Source organism: Bidens hawaiensis, unplaced genomic scaffold (genome assembly GCF_021521415.1).
Source record: "Bidens hawaiensis isolate Kalapana, Puna unplaced genomic scaffold, B.hawaiensis_p1.1 tig00036885_1, whole genome shotgun sequence".
In the NCBI taxonomy this organism is placed as follows: domain Eukaryota; kingdom Viridiplantae; phylum Streptophyta; class Magnoliopsida; order Asterales; family Asteraceae; genus Bidens; species Bidens hawaiensis.
In genome coordinates this window covers 155831-174843 of record NW_027496450.1, presented here as the reverse complement: position 1 = coordinate 174843, position 19013 = coordinate 155831, and the positions used below count along the sequence as shown (strand labels likewise).

Here is a 19013-nt window from a genome sequence, read left to right as displayed (position 1 = left end):
ATTTAATCTAAGTTCATTTAATTTATCCTTATGGTTCATTACAGTACGCATGCATATATAATTATATTTAATATATTTAAAGATAAAATTTGTAATTCTGTCTAATTTAACAAGTAAAGATACATGTTTATTATTCTTAATAAAACCAAGTATTGTAATACTTTGAATCAAAGAGTCATCTGAATCCTTAACTAACTAAATAATCAATTAAGAATCTTATATGTTTAGTCGCCGGGAATCCGCGAGTTAGCAAATCACCAACATGATAAATTAAGTTATGTAAGTTAATCTTACAAGAAACTAAACCATAGGTTCTCGTACAATTGGCGGACAACGTTGACTTTACCTTGGTTTTCACTTTTGATTAAGGTACGGATTCTGTTTCTTGTTACTTCATAGTACGGTTTCTGTTTTTGTTACTCTTAGTATTAATTATAGTCCGCTACTTTGTTGTACGGATTCTGTTTTTCTTCACTCATAGTATTGGTTCTAGTCCATTTTATATTCGATGTCCGTCACTTCGTAGTGCGAATTTTTGTTATCTAGTTCGGTTTATTCGTACGATATGGTTATATTAATTTTGTAGCATGCAATAGGTTATAGATATTTTGAATTCATTATTGCATGTTCCTGTTTAAATATCTTTTAGTTATACGACTTTAGTTCAGTACTCTGTTACCCGAGCATTTCTGACTTGTCGTTGGGGCGTCAACGACATGGCACTTATCGTGACAGTGCGTAATCAAAGTTCACGGCGTCTCTGAAAGTACTCATGTAGTACCTTGGCCACTTAGAGGCGTATAGATCGATCTTAGCTCTGACTCCTGACTCCTGACTCCTGACATGGCACTTATCGTGACAGTGCGTAATCAAAGTTCACGGCGTCTCTGAAAGTACTCATGTAGTACCTTGGCCACTTAGAGGCGTATAGATCGATCTTAGCTCCGACTCCTGACTCCTGACTTCTGACTTCTATTTGAGATGGAACAATGTGTGCACGCCACCCACACCGTCTCCTTGGTGCATGGACTAGCTAGCTGTGTACCCCTCTGTTTAGGCTCTGGGTGCTTCCGTATTACACGACCTATTTATTTTAACATCATCGTCGAGTATTTTAGTAATTATATTTTGTTTCGCTATATTTCTGGTCCGTTTTGATATGTGTATCTGCATTTGATTAAATTTGAGTATATTCAGATTACGTCCCGATCGTGTATCGGATTATGTTTCGCATTTAATTATAGTTCGGTCTAAAACGTGGTTTTATATCTGCAATAGTTTCAGTTTTATTTCAGTATGTGTTTTGTCTTATGTATGCTTTTACCTGTACTATTGTTCTCTCCGTTACTAGGCAATTTTTGGCTCAGCCGTATTTTCTTGTTTGTGTCTGTCTTATTTGCTAACAGGTAATTCGGGAAATCGGGGAGATCAGTGATGAGAGAGAATAATGAAGTTCAAACATAGGTTGCATTGATTTTTTTTTGTATTTTGGATTGTGGCGTTGATTTGATATCTGTAATAGTAACACGCCAGCCCGTTCCGAGTTGGGGTGTTACATTAATTATGTTCATTCGTTTAGGTTAGTTTATGTTCATACGTTTATATATTCATCCATATGTTTCACTATATAATTAACCTCGTCATCTTATTTTATAAAAATATTTCCTTTAGTTTTTCAACTTCTAGACATCTTTTCATTTTGATTCTGAAAGGATTGTCCAATTGATCAAATTCCAAGGTCTTTGAAGATACCAGGGCAGGTGGCAGTAGCAAGTTACCAACTTAAACTCATTGATGCATACTTTTTGCATAGATGATAGATGTGTATATTATACTAGTTTGAGACCCGTATGTTACACGGCTAATTAATGAAAATTACAATATCTAAACGTTAAACAAATTACAATCAGTAACACAATTATCATATATTGTTAATACAATTACAACTTTTATTAAAATGACAGGAATTACAAAGCAAAACATTACGCAATGAGTTTACAAATAAGAAAAAATTTCCTTGTACACTACATGTGTGGTTGTATTGGTCAAATTACCTTGTTTATCAAGAATCAGAATCTTGAGCCCAAACCTACTTGTAACTCTTGACAAGGCGACGTATAGCTGTCCATGTGAGAACGCGGGTTCTTACATATAAACTTGCAATAATAGGGATAAACAAATGGTGCCGAGTACGGCTACTGAACCCGGGTACTTTCGGTACCCTTCTAAACCATTATACTTATCTTTCAAGTTTCATCACAAAGTTATCAAATTTGGCAGCAAAATTAACCAGAAACCTGATTATCTTTCATTACAAAAAAATCTTAATCTGAGTGCATACTTCAGCAAAAATCAATAGTTTACAAAAGTTTATCTAATTAAACAGCAACCAAATTTTATCAATATTTCATTGACATGTTTTACTACAGGCTAATATAATTTAAAAAAAAAATAAAAACCACCGTGCTAACTTCTTACCATGCAGGCTATTCTGTTGTTAATGAGATGAATCTTAACGTTCTAGCTGTGGTTCAATGTAATTGGCCATGAAACCTGAAAAGAAAACCTGTTTGGGCTTACTCGAGATAAACAATATGTATAGTTCTAAATATTCAATATTTTAATAAACATACCTTTTGAGGATATGTAAAGTTTAAGGGAACCATATGTTAACTACGAACCTTAAAGTACCTCACATAAGGGAATAGTTGAAGAAGCTCTTCTCGGCTACGTTTCTACAAAGATACGAACATTAATGAATGATCTTATATCGTTTTTAGTGAAGGGTAATTTAGATATTTCACTCGTACTGTCTACGTGTAAAGTCAAAGTTGACTTACCTTGATGCCAATACATCCATTCACTTCAAGTGTTGAGTGTGTTGGAGCATAATTTCGAAAGAGCTTCTAGGCATTTGTCAGTTACTCCAACAATTCCAAACAAACTGCATATTTTGCACCATCAATAATAATAAATATAACCAATGAAGATGCAGAAAAATAACTGAAAAAAAAAGAACTAATAAATGTATTGATTTACCTAAGAAATTCAAGATTAGTGCAACCTTGGGCTATGGCTATAACACCCGCATCAGTGACACGCACACACCTTTAAAAAATATTAATGCAAAATTAGGGGAAAAAACAGAAACAGAGTATGTAACAGTCCATATTGTGTGATTGAATAAAAACAAAGATTTACCATGTTAAATTGAGAGTACGGATATTTTTGCATTTGGCTATAGAGAAAAGCCCTTCATCAGATAGATTCTGTCATTAAAATGTAAAAACAAAAATTAATTTCCAAGAAAAATCATAAGCTAAGCTCGTATGGAAATCAATTATATACCTCAGCACCACAAAGATCTAAGATTTGAGATCGGTTAAGAGTGACAATTTTTTATAAACTCCATCTGTAAAGTTGAACAAAATAAACAAATTCTACATATTTAGATTGTCCCGACAAGAAATAACTGAGTCAACTTTTGGTCAAAATAATTCGACAAGTTACCTTGAAAGTGCATAAAGATTTAGGCTTTTGAGACCAGTGCATTTGACTATTACATGCTGCAAGCCCCCGTCTGTTATCTTGACGCACCTACATAACCAAGCATGCAAGCATTAAAAACTTCAAATTTGAGATATTCGAATATATAATATACGTATATATATAATTGTAACACAATAATAATACTTCAAAATAACATACCGAGTGATACCCAGTGACTCCAAATGTGGATAAATCTCAGAAACCATTTGTAAACTTTTATCTGATATACCCTGTTATCAGCATCATTGCATTTAGCATAGAATATATTAATTTTTTCTCTTTTCAACAATGCATGTTAAACATACCTTACATCCACTTAAGTTCAAATCAACAATGCTTGCAATTATTCACCAGATGTGATATACCAACATCTGTAACCCTAAAACACGAGTATCTTTTATTTTGATAGCATCAGTTAAAAAAAATGCAAAAAAATGCAAGCAGAAAAAGAAGTCGAATAATAATAATAATAATAATAACAACAACAACAACAACGATTACGATTACCTCAACAGGAGCAGGCTGGAAGTAGATGAAGAAATAATATCCCATCAACATTCCAATCGAGACTCCAATTCCAAATCCAAATGTGCGTGGTGGCGATGACGGAGGGGACGCGGTATCGTAGGTGGCGATGGCGGCGGCGAATTGGAAACCACATGCATCAATGGTGATGGAAGAGATGAACGGTTCCGGGAATTAGGGTTGTAGCGATGGCGGCGGCGAATTGGAAACCACATGTATTGATGGCGATGACGATGGAAGAGATGAACGGTTCCGGGGATTAGGGTTGTAATCTTTGGTGTTGAATGAAAAGAATGAACGGCAGTTCCGGGAATTAGGGTTAGCATTTGGTGTTGAATGAAAATAATGAAAGAATAACAAAAATGATCCAGATAGTATTATTGGGACGGGTTAACCCGAAAAGAGATACCATTTTATGAAAATGGGTTAAAAATATGAGAGTTAAGGAGAGATTGACAAATGGCATATAATAGTATCTATTTATTAGAATAGTTAGATCATTCATAATTCTATATCTGGGGTATATGACTATAAATACATGCTACTTACTACATTTAACCTTGGCCATGTGCTTCACATCTACCATTGATGTATACCTTTGACATTCATGTATGTAGAAGTTGATATATTCCACCGAATAGCACCACATAATGGATTATCTTCTCTATAAATAAAGCTAACTCCATGTAACACTTGACGATATCTTCTTTGCAATGAGGATATTATTATGTATTTTCATTATCTTCTCCACATCTCACTTTCCCTCCTCCCAATCCTCATCCGCTGTCCTTGACATTGATCGCAATTTCATCAAATACGGCATAGGCTACTACATCTTGCCTGTCATAAGTGGCAGAGGCGGTATAGCCTTAACACCACCATCAATAAACCAAAAATGCCCGCTAGACGTGGTCCAAGAAAGCATTGGGGGGAGAAATGGGCTACCGTTAACTTTCATGCCAGCCAACACTAGCAAAGACGCTATCATTCGTGAATCCACTGATCTTAACATTATATTCCCAGCGTGTAACCATTTGTGGCCAGCCTCCAGTTTGGAAGCTTGAGTTTGTAAATGGACAATGGTTCATCTCGAGCCGAGGAACGGTAGGGAATCCTGGTAGGGAAACCGTAAGCAATTGGTTCAAGATAGAGAAGTATGGTGGCAATGGTTATAAGATTGTTTACTGCCCTGCGGTGTGCGACATTTGCAGGCCAGCCTGTGGTGATATTGGTGTGGCTAAAGATGGGCGTAGAAGTCTGATTTTGAGTAATGAGCCTCTAGTGGTCATGTTTAAGAAGGCATGATGTATGTCCTCTTTAGATGTTGTAACGTTAATAAATGATAAATAAAACATAACAATATACAAGTTTGATCTTTTGTACCTGATCTAAGTCCTGTGGTAGTCTAACACTATTACAGGTATAATAGTGATGGTCGTATAGTGAAGGATTACTGACAGGAGCTAGAAACATTACCAAAGACTAATCCTTCACTCATCCATCAGTAATTGTAATTTTATTTAAAAATATTAAAATTAATCCTTTTTTATTTAAAGAAGTTAAATTATAAATTTCATTTATTTTTATCAAACTTACAAATTATGAACAGTAAAAAAATCTAATAATACGAAATCTAATTGCATTATGTGTTTAATAGATTTGCAATAAAATAAACGAACAAGGGGAGAGTCTCGGGTGGTGTCGAGTTAGGGGTATCTTGGGTCTTTGAGCTGTATTATCCCGTTAGTGTCCCGCTCCCACGGTTTTGTGTCTAATTTTCTTTCATATATCCTTCAATATTAAACATACTTATTAGTTAACAATGACAAACATATATGCTAATGATAAAAAAGTTGAAGACTGTCATAAATGAAATTAGTCGTTCTTAAATTTGTTTACAAAAATCCAAAAGCTTTTAACAAATAACTAAACATTTTTACAAAATAGTTTAATTTTTTATTAAAAAAAAGAAAAGAAAAGGGAATATGAAAGAAGTCTCCTTCTTAGAAATAGGGTTAAAATTTGAACCAAGTAAAAAAAAAAAAGTGGACAGGTTTCAACAGATGATAAAGTGAGTAGAAGTTTAAACAAAAACTATTTATTAATCTCACCCTGTAACACTAAAACTTAAGATAAAAACAATATTTAACTCTAGTGGTCATGTTGAAGAGGGCATCTTGACTTTATTCCTCATAAATAATGGTTTCACAGTCTTGTATGCCAATATTGTAAGCGTTATAAAATGATCAATAAAACACAACCATATTGTTGGAATAATCCAAATCAGATTGAAGAACTCAAGAAGAGATATTTAAAAGAAGATTCGAATTTGTAGATAAAACAGGAAATCAAGATATCATCAATTAGAGTGGGTTTTTGTTTCTATGATTTGTCTAAATCTATGGTTTTAGTCTAATAGTTTCAAGTTTGCGATTTTCGTCCATGTGTTTCATTTCACTTGCAATTAAAACTAACCTCAATAACCCCGTTAAGCCTGATCGTTAAACCCATTAGTGTGCCCCTCAGTGCCCCTCACACTAATCAAGTTTGCAGTTTTGTCCTTTTTTTTCCCAAATGCACCCCAGCCCTTCACGTGAGGGGGCTTGCGAATTAGAACTGGGTTTTATTTGGAGAGAAAAAGGACAAAGTTGTCCCTCATGTGAGTGGGCACACTGATGAGTTTAATGGTCAGACTTAACGGGGTTATTGTGATCGGGTTTAATTACAAGTGAAATGAAACCACATGGACTAAAATCACAACTTTAAAATTATTAGACTAAAGCCGCAGATTTGAATAAACCACTGGGACAAAAACCGCAATTTACTCCACAATTATTTTTAAATTACATGTTTATTATTTTGTTTGGCCCGGTTAATATAACATACTCTGGTCAAAACGGGACCTCAGGGCTCTCCAAATTTGAAGAGTACGGTAGCCTAAATACTAAAAAAATATCGTTCTAAAAACATAAAAAATTATGGTATAGATATGTCTCATACATCATTCATAATTCTATTTTTGGGATGTATGACTATAAATTCTTTCTAGTTGCTAAATCTATCTTTGGCTTGTGCTTCACATCTACCATTGACGTACAGTTTTGAAATACATGTGTATGAAGTTGATAATTACCACCGCATAATACTACGTCATTGATAATCTTCTTTACTTCTCGTCACCTTGCAACGCTTAAAATGGCCAACACCACTTACAATTTTCCATATTAAAAATGAAGATATATTTTTGTGTTTTCATCTTCTTGTGCATGTTCTCACTTTCCTCAGCCCAAGTTTCATCTCCTGTCCTTGACATGGACGGAAATTCCCTCAGACGCGACACGAGCTACTACATCTTGCCCGTCACACGTGGCAAGGGAGGCGGCATGGCCCTAAGACCCACATCAGTAAACCTGAAATGTATGCTTGCGGTGGCCCAAGAAAGCACCGAGTACGAGGGGTCACCATTAATTTTCATACCAGCCAACACTAGCAAAGATGCCATCATTTGTGAATCCATTGATCTTAACATTATGTTCTCAGGTAACGTCACCATTTGTGGCAAGCCTTCGGTTTGGAGGCGTGAGGTTATGAACCAACAAGAGTTTATCTCGAGCTATGGGACGGTAGGGAATCCAAGTAGGGATACCTTAAGCAATTGGTTCAAGATAGAGAAGTATGGTCCCGGCAAGGGTTACAAGCTTGTGTATTGTCCTACGGTGTGCAACACCTGCAGCCCCGCTTGTGGTGATATTGCTGTGGCTAATGACTGGCAAAGAACTCTGATTTTGAGTAACGAGCCTCTGGTGGTCATGTTCAAGAAGGCATCATGACTTTGTTCCTCAACAAGAGTGATTATATGTAATAATGGCAGGTTGTCGTCTGTCATGTTTTAAACATTATAACATGATCAATAAAACAGCATCTGTGTGTGCCCTGTGCTTGACATCTATATGTATGCTTTTCACATACATGTGTATGAAGTATATAAAGACCACTACATAACACCACATCATCTCTAAGACTATAATTGTAGAAACAGGTAATTAAAGGCTTTATTTATTTCCAATAATCAAACTAAAACAAATTCATACAAACTATAAAATGAAAGACAAGGGGGGTGAAACCCTAACAACAAGATTAGGAGACTACATGGTTGATTGTTGTGTATTGAACTTAGAACATAAGGCAAACTTATATAGGCGAGGTGAAATCAAAGTAGCCGTTAGAGAATAATGGATTTTCCAAAGATATGATGGATCGGAGCAGCCGTTGGGAACATCATACCATAAAGGGGTTGAAGATTCTAAAGATAAAGCGTGGAATGCCAGATGGATCAAGAGAAAAACGCAGGAGGCCCAAGAGGCTTTGATCATCCATAAGCCCAAAGCTCGTGAAGCCCAGCATGCAAAGATAAAATACCTTAACTAGAATAAACAACCTTAAAATGGATTATGAAATTGGTATGAATATATATTTTTAACGCCCTCCTCAATTTGATAAGCTGAACATGTCACATATAGATAATTTATTGATCAAAAGAACATGTCACCGGGCCAACTAATTGCAGCAATTTTGTGACATTTCACATCGGTTGGGGAGGAGAACTAAGCCTTCTTTATAAGAAGATGGATACCTTCCCCATCATAACGCGTTTTGAGCGCTTAATGGTAGTGGATAAAAGGAGAACTCCACAGTTAAGCGTGCTCAGGTGGAATTAGTATCAGGATGGGTGACCTCCTGGGAAGTCTTCACCTGCGCAACCAAAAGCAAATCCGTGAGGCGATTGTGGTACGTCCCAGCCAAAGCGGACAATATTATGATGCGACGGTAGCTGGGCTGTTACATATGGTATCAGAGCCAGGGCCGGACCGGTGGTGCTAGGTCCCGCGAGGACGCTGGACCCCTAAGGGGGGTGGATTGTGACATCTCACATCGATTGGGGAGGAGAAGTAAGCCTTCTTTATAAGAAGGTGGATACATTCCCCATCATAACGCGTTTTGGGCGTTTAATGGTAATGGATGAGATGAGAACTCCACAGTTAAGCGTGCTTAGGTGGAAGTAGTATCAGGATGGGTGACCTCCTGGGAAGTCTTCACCTGCGCAACCAAAAGCAAATCCGTGAGGCGATGGTGGTACGTCCCGGCCAAAGCGGACAATATTATGATCCGGCGGTAGCTGGGCTTTTACAAATTTTTAGAAAACGTTTTGACAAATTTTTTTCGAACCAACAATAAAGTTTTCTTTTTCTGTTACTAATTAGACTAGTTGAGATCACCTAAGAAACCAAAGCTTTTAATTCCCAGAATCAGCCACTTAAAAATATTTGTTGTAATTAAATTAAAAATATTTCTTTACTAGTTCTCTATTTCTCTCTTTAAGAATGAGTTCTTTCTTTATCATCTCCCTATATATACATATATATATATATAAAGGATCCAATACAATAATCCTTTATCGTACATTACGTACGCGACTTCCTTTACCCTTGATTTTAAAAACCCCTAAATCACCTCCACTGCCCAACGATCTCCTATGTGTGAGCCGTCACCGGAAAAACGGTCTCCGCTCAATCCATCTCCATCGCTTGCCGGCGCCATCAACACTCTTCATACCATCATCGCCGTCGACAACGAACTCATCGGAAAAACGCAAAACTCGTCACAGGTTTGTTTAGTTGAATTGAAATTGAAATTGAAGCCAATTGATCAGTTATCTTTGAAATCGATTCAGTTAATCATCAATTTGAAGCTTCAATCGATTCAGTTAATCATCAATGATAGGTTTTGACATTAAACGTTTAAGATTTGGCTTGAACGAATAAAGTTTTTTTGCCTGAACGTTTTAGATTTTGGCTTGAACGTTTAAAGGTTTAAACGTTTTAGTTGAACGTTTAAAGATTGAGAATTTGGCTTGAATGTTTTAGCTGAACGTATGTCGCGTACGTAATATATATGTGTGTGTGTGTGTGTAATGTTATTAATTAATCTCAATTTTCCTTTCATGTATTTTATGTGATCATTTCTATGCAATTATACTTTTCACCATCCTTATAGTATTGCATACTCATTTAAAGCATTCATAATCAAGATAATTTATTCTTAAACTTTTCCCAAGCAAATTACTAGAATTATTCTTGGGTTATTATTACCATCTTTTCATATGTTTTTTTTTTAACTAATAAAAATAAGCTAATGAATGTTTTGATTAAATAAATTTATTGAAAGAGTTAAACTCTTTGAAAACCTTTTAAACTATTTTTATTTTTTATATTAAACATGATTAAATTCCATAAATTCTATAAAGATAACAACTCTACAATTTCACTATAAAAAGAGGACTAACCCTCCATCATTTTCACACCTTAATACATTCTTTTCTTAAGCTTAAGAGCACTAACAAGTAAGTTTTACCATTTCATGCATTTTATAGCTTTTTTTTATTTTACTTTGAATGTTCGTAGTTGTTCATAGGTTGTTCTTCATGATCATGGTATTTTTACCATAAAAATCTTATATTTTGGTTTTAAGAATCATTATGATCATGGATATCCAAGATAAACACTTTGATTTTTCTAAATCTTAGATTAAACGTAGTTATTTTAAGAACAAGCATGAATATTTATCTCAATCTTTTTATACATTGATGATCATAAACTTTTTACATGCTTTCTTTTAAATAAGATAATTTATAAAAAAAAATTGTTTAAATATTTCTTATAATAAAACTAATATACTTGATATCTCTAAATAATTAATTGAGAAAACTAATTATTATTGTTCAACCTATAAAATAATATGTATAATTTCTTAAAATAAATCATGAAAAGCCTTTAAATTAATTTATTATGTTACTAAAATAAAACAAAATATTTAATCAAAAATTGTTTTTAATCTTGTTATTTAAGATTATATTAATAAGTTATAATTATGCACTTACAAGTCATAATTCAACTAATAAATATCAAATGATTTATATAAACTTTAATTCATTTTAGTTAAACTTATTTTTAATCAAAAATCTCTAAGTCCCCATTTGTCGTAAGTTTTGTTTCCGTTTATACTTGTTAAAATCTAGCATACATATTTACTTGTTTAGGATAATCCACTGTGTGATTATCCGCATCATTTGTTCGACTCGTTCAAACTATCATTCTCATTTTCAATGTGAGTTTCTCACACCCCCGTTTTAACGTTTTTATACTTTGGGGGTAGCATGTATATTCAAATAAATTACTTAGTTTTTCATTTTCAAACTACAATTCGTATCATGAACTTGTGTGTTTACTTAACTACTTGCTTCAATTTCAACTTCAATTTCGATGTGATCAGTATGATCATAACCCCCCCCCCCCCCACACACACACACACTTAGAACCGTCGTGTTATGAGTGGAAAAGGGACCCTCGATCCAAGTACATTGCTTGTTATCAACTGGAAATCACTGATGTGGTCTAAAATATACATATTATTACATAAATATTTCTTACACTTTTAAGTACTTTTGAGCCAGATTTTTATTGAATATTATTCAAAGTTGGTTCCTATGTGGGTTTTTAAGGTTCTAAAAGACAATGAGCTAAAACAGAGTGTTTATACACTTGAAACCGGCGAATATTTGTAACATCCCGAAATTTCCAAAATAATATCAATTATATTACCTAATAATAGAGGGAAAGTTTACTCGGGTTATCAGGAAATAAATAAAAGAATAGGAGTTGGTATGGGTCGGGCTAGCGTCGGGTAATGGATGTGGGTTATGGACTTGGATTAATAGAGATGGGTTAAATGAGAATGGGCCTTAGGTCCATGGGATTTCAGGGATATGAATACCCTAACACCCCAAAATATCTTCATTTCTATCATTATCCAAACATACACACACCCACACACACACGCCACAACTTCGCCGGCCGAGCCAAGGGAAGAATCGGGCAAGTCCGAGAGAGGGCGATTAGTGTGCTAGCAAGTTAAACGAGATCCAAACAAGCTCAAAAAGGTATGATTCTTGATCTTTGAGGTTTAAAGATCCAAGCTTTTTAGTGTATAAGCGACCAAAAATGGTCGGGAAGCGTAGTGGGTGATATTAAACCATAGCAAGGGTGTTAAAATCGCTCAAAATGCTGAAAAGAAACCGAACAGCGGCTGTCTAGGCAACTTCGCCTGCATCTGGGCAACTTCGCCTTCAACGCGATGAACTTCGCCTGCAAGCTAAGTTCGCCTGATGAACTTCGCCTGCAAGCTAAGTTCGCCTGATAGCAACTTCGCTGTAAAGTTAAGTTCGCCTAACTGGTAACTTCGCCTGAGGCCAAGTTCGCCTGATGGCAACTTCGCTGTAAAGCTAAGTTCGCCTAAGGTTAACTTCGCCTAGAGCTAAGTTCGCCCGAGGGTTAACTTCGCCTAAAGTCAAGTTCGTTTAGAAAATAAATTAAAAATCTAATGAAAAATGTGTTAAGACAGTTAATGGAAATAAAATTTTTCCAAGCTGACCTGGCAGCTCGACCCCAGCCAGGGGCTCTGCCCCTTGGACCCTGCTAGGGGCTGCCGCCCCTAGACCCCGCTGCCAGGGGCGCTGCCCCCGGACCCCCGTACGTTGTGGGTCATATAAAGATAGAAATACATTATGAGAAGTGATAGTTAATTGATACGTATACTTGTTATACAGTCAGCCGTGCACAACTGAAGAAAGGGATTACGATTAACGGTGAACGTAACCGTGTTCAGGTGAGTTTCTAGCCCCATTCCTTGTTATGTTTTCGGGGCTGTGTGCATACTCAATGTGATAGTTAATACACTTATCCTAAGAGATAAGTGTATGCCTTATGTGGATAATGTGAAATGTATGAATGATTGCTTGATGGTACGTGGACGATCTTCGGATATTGCACGTACTGTCAGGTTGTAACGCTATGTATAAGGTAAGTATGTTAGGTATGTTTATGTGTATGAACATGATGGAGATAATAGAAGAAAGAAATGATAATGTATGGTTGTATGGTTACGAAAAGGGTACCGAGCCCTACTAAAACTCGAGGTATGATGTATGGTTGTATGGTAACGAAGAGGGAATCGAACCCTACTAATATTTGGGAACTAGGGAACCGAACCATACCAATATCCGAGAAAAGAGGTGTATGCCGTGTATGACATATGTGATAGATACGATTGATTGTCTGACGGTACGTGAATGATCTTCGGATATTGCACGTACTGTCAGGATATAAATAAAGATATTAATATCGCATGTAATGTAAGGATGTATGAACATTATGAATGAAAGCTTGTCGGTACGTGAACGATCTTCGGATATTGCACGTATCGTCAAGGGAAGTGATTAGCTCCTTACATGGATATTAAATAATAACGTATAGATAGTGTTCCTTTTATGGAAAGTATAGTGTTCCTTTTATGGAAAGTATGGTGTTCCTTTTATGGAAAGTATAGTGTTCCTTTTATGGAAAGTATAGTGTTCCTTTTATGGAGAGTATAGTGTTCCTTCTATGGATAGTAAAGTGTTCCTTCTATGGAAAGTATACAGAGTGTTCCTCCTATGGAAATTATATATAGTATGGTAATGGTAATGGTTCTTTTAATAGATATTACGTGACGATCCTCCTATGGATATTTATACGAGGTTAAGATAGTAATATGTGTCTTCGGATACGGGAAGAAATATATGGGAATAAATTGTATGTATGGTAGCAAGTATGTAGGTAGAACAGAAGGGCAACTAGTGAAGTATGGATATGTATCTACAGATATGTATGTATGTGTATGTATTGTATGGCATTCGATTAACTAGAACTCACTCAGCGTAGCTGACTTTTAGTATGCACGTAGGTGAGCTGATTACAGAGCTAGCATGAGGATGACACACGGCATGGATTGAACGGTTGGCATCTGAAGAAAGAAGTAAAGATGTTTTAAAAAAAAGGTTTTGTGTTATGGTATCAAAGAAAAGATTTAATGTTTTGTAATAAATGATTGATGTTTTATATTCAGCGAAAAGTTTTAATAAACTCTGATTTGAAGAACTGTGTTTATGAGTAAATCCGACACGAAAGTAGGGCCACCGGGTTCGGGGCCTTACAAGTTGGTATCAGAGCATAAGTTCAAGAGATTTAAGCATCCTACATGCTTAGACTCGAACAGAGAATGGGATTTAAGTAAGAAAGGAAGGAAGATGCCAGTTCAAGAATGCCATGTGTCGCTCAAGCAAGATCAGTAAAGGTAAAGTGTACGATTAAATGATATATGTTAATGAGAAAGGAAAGATGTGTGAACGATAGGGATAGAAGTAATTGATTGTTGATTTGACTAACTGCTTAAGTAGAACCAGCACAAATACACTCATAAAGGGAAGCGTATAGGACACGGAAAGCAACGTGATCAGCTAGTCACAGCCGGCCACTGTTATTACCTGTTAGCCTTGCTATCCTTGTACTAAATAGTTCCTTGAGTGATGATGTTTGTGTTGTCCCTTTTAGAATACTGATGGCTGGAGCTGGAGAATTTTTGGGAACTGGGGGTCGCACTGGACGTCGTGGCAGGCCTCGTCTTGTCCGGCAACCCTCGGTAGAAGAAGCTTCCCACACCGAAGATGAAGGAAGCGCCGCTGGAGGAGACCAGAACAACAACGAAGAAGTTCAACTTAGCCCTGCAGTTCAAGCAGCCATTGTTCAAGCTGTAGTTGCTGCGGTGAAGAACCTGAATCCCGAAGGATCTGCTGGAAGCCGTGAACGAACTGCTGAAGGGGCGGGTGGTGATGGTAGGAAGGATGGGGAAGGAGAAAGAGGGGCCTCGAGTGAGGATAAGTCTGTGGGAGATGATGACAGGAAGAGGGGCCGAGGCGGTTGCAACTATAAGTCCTTCAAAGGTTGTGACCCGCCTAAGTTGACTGGTTTAGGAGACGCAATCGCTACTCTTCAGTGGATAACCGCCATGGATAAGGTTATCCGCATTAGCGAGTGCCGTCCTGACCAAGCTGTCGGTTATGCCACCCAATCATTTGATGATGAGGCTATGTATTGGTGGGAGAGTGTGGAGCAGAGGAAGACCCGTGAAGAGATCAAGGCGATGAGATGGAATGACCTAAAGGACATGGTGATGAAGAGGTTATGCGCTGATACAGAAGTTGAAAGAGTGGAGATGAAGTTTCTGAACTTGAAAGCGGAAGAGATGACACAACGAGAGTATACTACTGAATTCAACCGCATGTCTAGGTTGGTACCTGACATGGTGAACACCGAAGCTAAAAGGATCAAGTGTTACGTAAGGGGACTTCCACGGAATGTTCGCACTTTGGTTAAGTCTAGTAAGCCCGTAACATTTGACTCGGCCGTGGAATTGGCCGAGATGATTTATGAGGACCTTGCCATCTGTAAAGAGGAGAAGATGGAACCGAAGAGAAAGAACCCGACCCCAGAACCAGAGGAAACCAATGAGGTGGATCCACGCAAGAAGAAGGCGAGGCAGAAGGGGTTCACTGCTTGTGAAAAATGTGGGAAGAGACACCCCGGAGAGTGCAGAATGGGATTAGGTGTTTGCTACAGGTGTGGAAGAGCAGGACATTCCTCTTGGGAATGTAATGATTACCATAGGTGTCACAACTGTGGAAGACGTGGGCACCTAGCAAGGGATTGCAAGAAGCCAAAGGGAGGACATGAAGGAGAGAAGAGTGCTTGAGGTTTAACAGATTCCTCCGTACGCTTAGAGAAGCCATTCAAGAAGGCCAGATGCTAGCCATAAGTATTAAAACTATGTGTAACTTATTGATGACTCGATGCGGGTTGTTTTATGTTGAAGTTTAGACTGGTGTTTATTAATTATTGTACGAATTGTCTGAATGCATGTTAGTCATGATAAATTGTTGTGTTGTGATAAAGTGTCGACTTAGGCTGTAGCATTAATATGATTTAGGACAAAGCCTCTTGAAGATCGAAACGAGACTTGGTACATTGAGGGCCTCATGGTAAAGCTACCTTAAATAGCTAATACACATGACCACCATTCAATGACTGCAAAGTCGGAAGTAAGAAGGATAACTCAGAAAACGAAGGCGATTCAATAAAGCGTGTAAATATAAGAAGTTTTCCTTTTATAGGGAATAAGTTAGGTTTCGGGGACGAAACCTCTTTAAGGAGGGAAGACTTGTAACATCCCGAAATTTCCAAAATAATATCAATTATATTACCTAATAATAGAGGGAAAGTTTACTCGGGTTATCAGGAAATAAATAAAAGAATAGGAGTTGGTATGGGTCGGGCTAGCGTCGGGTAATGGATGTGGGTTATGGACTTGGAATAATAGAGATGGGTTAAATGAGAATGGGCCTTAGGTCCATGGGATTTCAGGGATATAAATACCCTAACACCCCAAAATATCTTCATTTCTATCATTATCCAAACACACACACACCCACACACACACGCCACAACTTCGCCGGCCGAGCCAAGGGAAGAATCGGGCAGGTCCGAGAGAGGGCGATTAGTGTGCTAGCAAGTTAAACGAGATCCAAACAAGCTCAAAAAGGTATGATTCTTGATCTTTGAGGTTTAAAGATCCAAGCTTTTTAGTGTATAAGCGACCAAAAATGGTCGGGAAGCGTAGTGGGTGATATTGAACCATAGCAAGGGTGTTAAAATCGCTCAAAATGCTGAAAAGAAACCGAACAGCGGCTGTCTGGGCAACTTCGCCTGCATCTGGGCAACTTCGCCTTCAACGCGATGAACTTCGCCTGCAAGCTAAGTTCGCCTGATGAACTTCGCCTGCAAGCTAAGTTCGCCTGATGGCAACTTCGCTGTAAAGTTAAGTTCGCCTAACTGGTAACTTCGCCTGAGGCCAAGTTCGCCTGATGGCAACTTCGCTGTAAAGCTAAGTTCGCCTAAGGTTAACTTCGCCTAGAGCTAAGTTCGCCCGAGGGTTAACTTCGCCTAAAGTCAAGTTCGTTTAGAAAATAAATTAAAAATCTAATGAAAAATGTGTTAAGACAGTTAATGGAAATAAAATTTTTCCAAGCTGACCTGGCAGCTCGACCCCAGCCAGGGGCTCTGCCCCTTGGACCCTGCTAGGGGCTGCCGCCCCTAGACCCCGCTGCCAGGGGCGCTGCCCCCGGACCCCCGTACGTTGTGGGTCATATAAAGATAGAAATACATTATGAGAAGTGATAGTTAATTGATACGTATACTTGTTATACAGTCAGCCGTGCACAACTGAAGAAAGGGATTACGATTAACGGTGAACGTAACCGTGTTCAGGTGAGTTTCTAGCCCCATTCCTTGTTATGTTTTCGGGGCTGTGTGCATACTCAATGTGATAGTTAATACACTTATCCTAAGAGATAAGTGTATGCCTTATGTGGATAATATGAAATGTATGAATGATTGCTTGATGGTACGTGGACGATCATCGGATATTGCACGTACTGTCAGGTTGTAACGCTATGTATAAGGTAAGTATGTTAGGTATGTTTATGTGTATGAACATGATGGAGATAATAGAAGAAAGAAATGATAATGTATGGTTGTATGGTTACGAAAAGGGTACCGAGCCCTACTAAAACTCGAGGTATGATGTATGGTTGTATGGTAACGAAGAGAGAATCGAACCCTACTAATATTTGGGAACTAGGGAACCGAACCATACCAATATCCGAGAAAAGAGGTGTATGCCGTGTATGACATATGTGATAGATACGATTGATTGTCTGACGGTACGTGAATGATCTTCGGATATTGCACGTACTGTCAGGATATAAATAAAGATATTAATATTGCATGTAATGTAAGGATGATGTATGAACATTATGAATGAAAGCTTGTCGGTACGTGAACGATCTTCGGATATTGCACGTATCGTCAAGGGAAGTGATTAGCTCCTTACATGGATATTAAATAATAACGTATAGATAGTGTTCCTTTTATGGAAAGTATAGTGTTCCTTTTATGGAAAGTATGGTGTTCCTTTTATGGATAGTATAGTGTTCCTTTTATGGAAAGTATAGTGTTCCTTTTATGGAAAGTATAGTGTTCCTTCTATGGATAGTAAAGTGTTCCTTCTATGGAAAGTATACAGAGTGTTCCTCCTATGGAAATTATATATAGTATGGTAATGGTAATGGTTCTTTTAATAGATATTACGTGACGATCCTCCTATGGATATTTATACGAGGTTAAGATAGTAATATGTGTCTTCGGATACGGGAAGAAATATATGGGAATAAATTGTATGTATGGTAGCAAGTATGTAGGTAGAACAGAAGGGCAACTAGTGAAGTATGGATATGTATCTACAGATATGTATGTATGTGTATGTATTGTATGGCATTCGATTAACTAGAACTCACTCAGCGTAGCTGACTTTTAGTATGCACGCAGGTGAGCTGATTACAGAGCTAGCATGAGGATGACACACGGCATGGATTGAACGGCTGGCATCTGAAGAAAGAAGTAAAAAAGTTTTAAAAATAAAGTTTTGTGTTATGGTATCAAAGAAAAGATTTAATTTTTTGTAACAAATGATTGATGTTTTATATTCCGCGAAAAGTTTTAATAAACTCTGATTTGAAGAACTGTGTTTATGAGTAAATCCGACACGAAAGTAGGGCCACCGGGTTCGGGGCCTTACAATATTTAAGCGGAGATTATATATTATATATTATTGGTATCTACCTTTTAAATATATGTACAAAATAAATAACTAAGATTATTAATTGACTTTATTTCACAAATCATATTACAAAGTAAGAAAACGTGAGATATGTGGCCAGTGACATCATCATCAACAACATGGATCCCTTATTTGATTTTTTTTTTTTTTTGGCTAATCATAATTTATAATTTGTTACTAGTAATTTCCAAATTAACGAGCCCATATTTGTGTTAGATGAAAAAGTATATGGAGCCCACCTCAAAAAAGAAAACGTGATGGTAAAGAATAGAGAG

The 19013-nt window shown here is 37.1% G+C and overlaps 1 protein-coding gene and 2 pseudogenes across 1 annotated transcript; 2 read left to right on the top strand and 1 right to left on the bottom strand.

Moving 5' to 3' along the window:
* Positions 1-2657: 2657 nt before the first annotated feature.
* Positions 2658-4723, bottom strand: LOC143588934 (F-box protein At3g58530-like; annotated as a pseudogene).
* A 64-nt stretch (positions 4724-4787) lies between these two features.
* On the top strand, positions 4788-5379 carry LOC143588926 (kunitz trypsin inhibitor 5-like; annotated as a pseudogene).
* A 1816-nt stretch (positions 5380-7195) lies between these two features.
* Positions 7196-7906, top strand: LOC143588925 (kunitz trypsin inhibitor 5-like). The gene has a single exon (XM_077069818.1). It carries the CDS (start codon positions 7305-7307, stop codon positions 7902-7904), a length of 600 nt encoding a protein of 199 aa, XP_076925933.1. The 5' UTR covers positions 7196-7304; the 3' UTR covers positions 7905-7906.
* The last annotated feature ends 11107 nt before the right edge of the window (positions 7907-19013 follow it).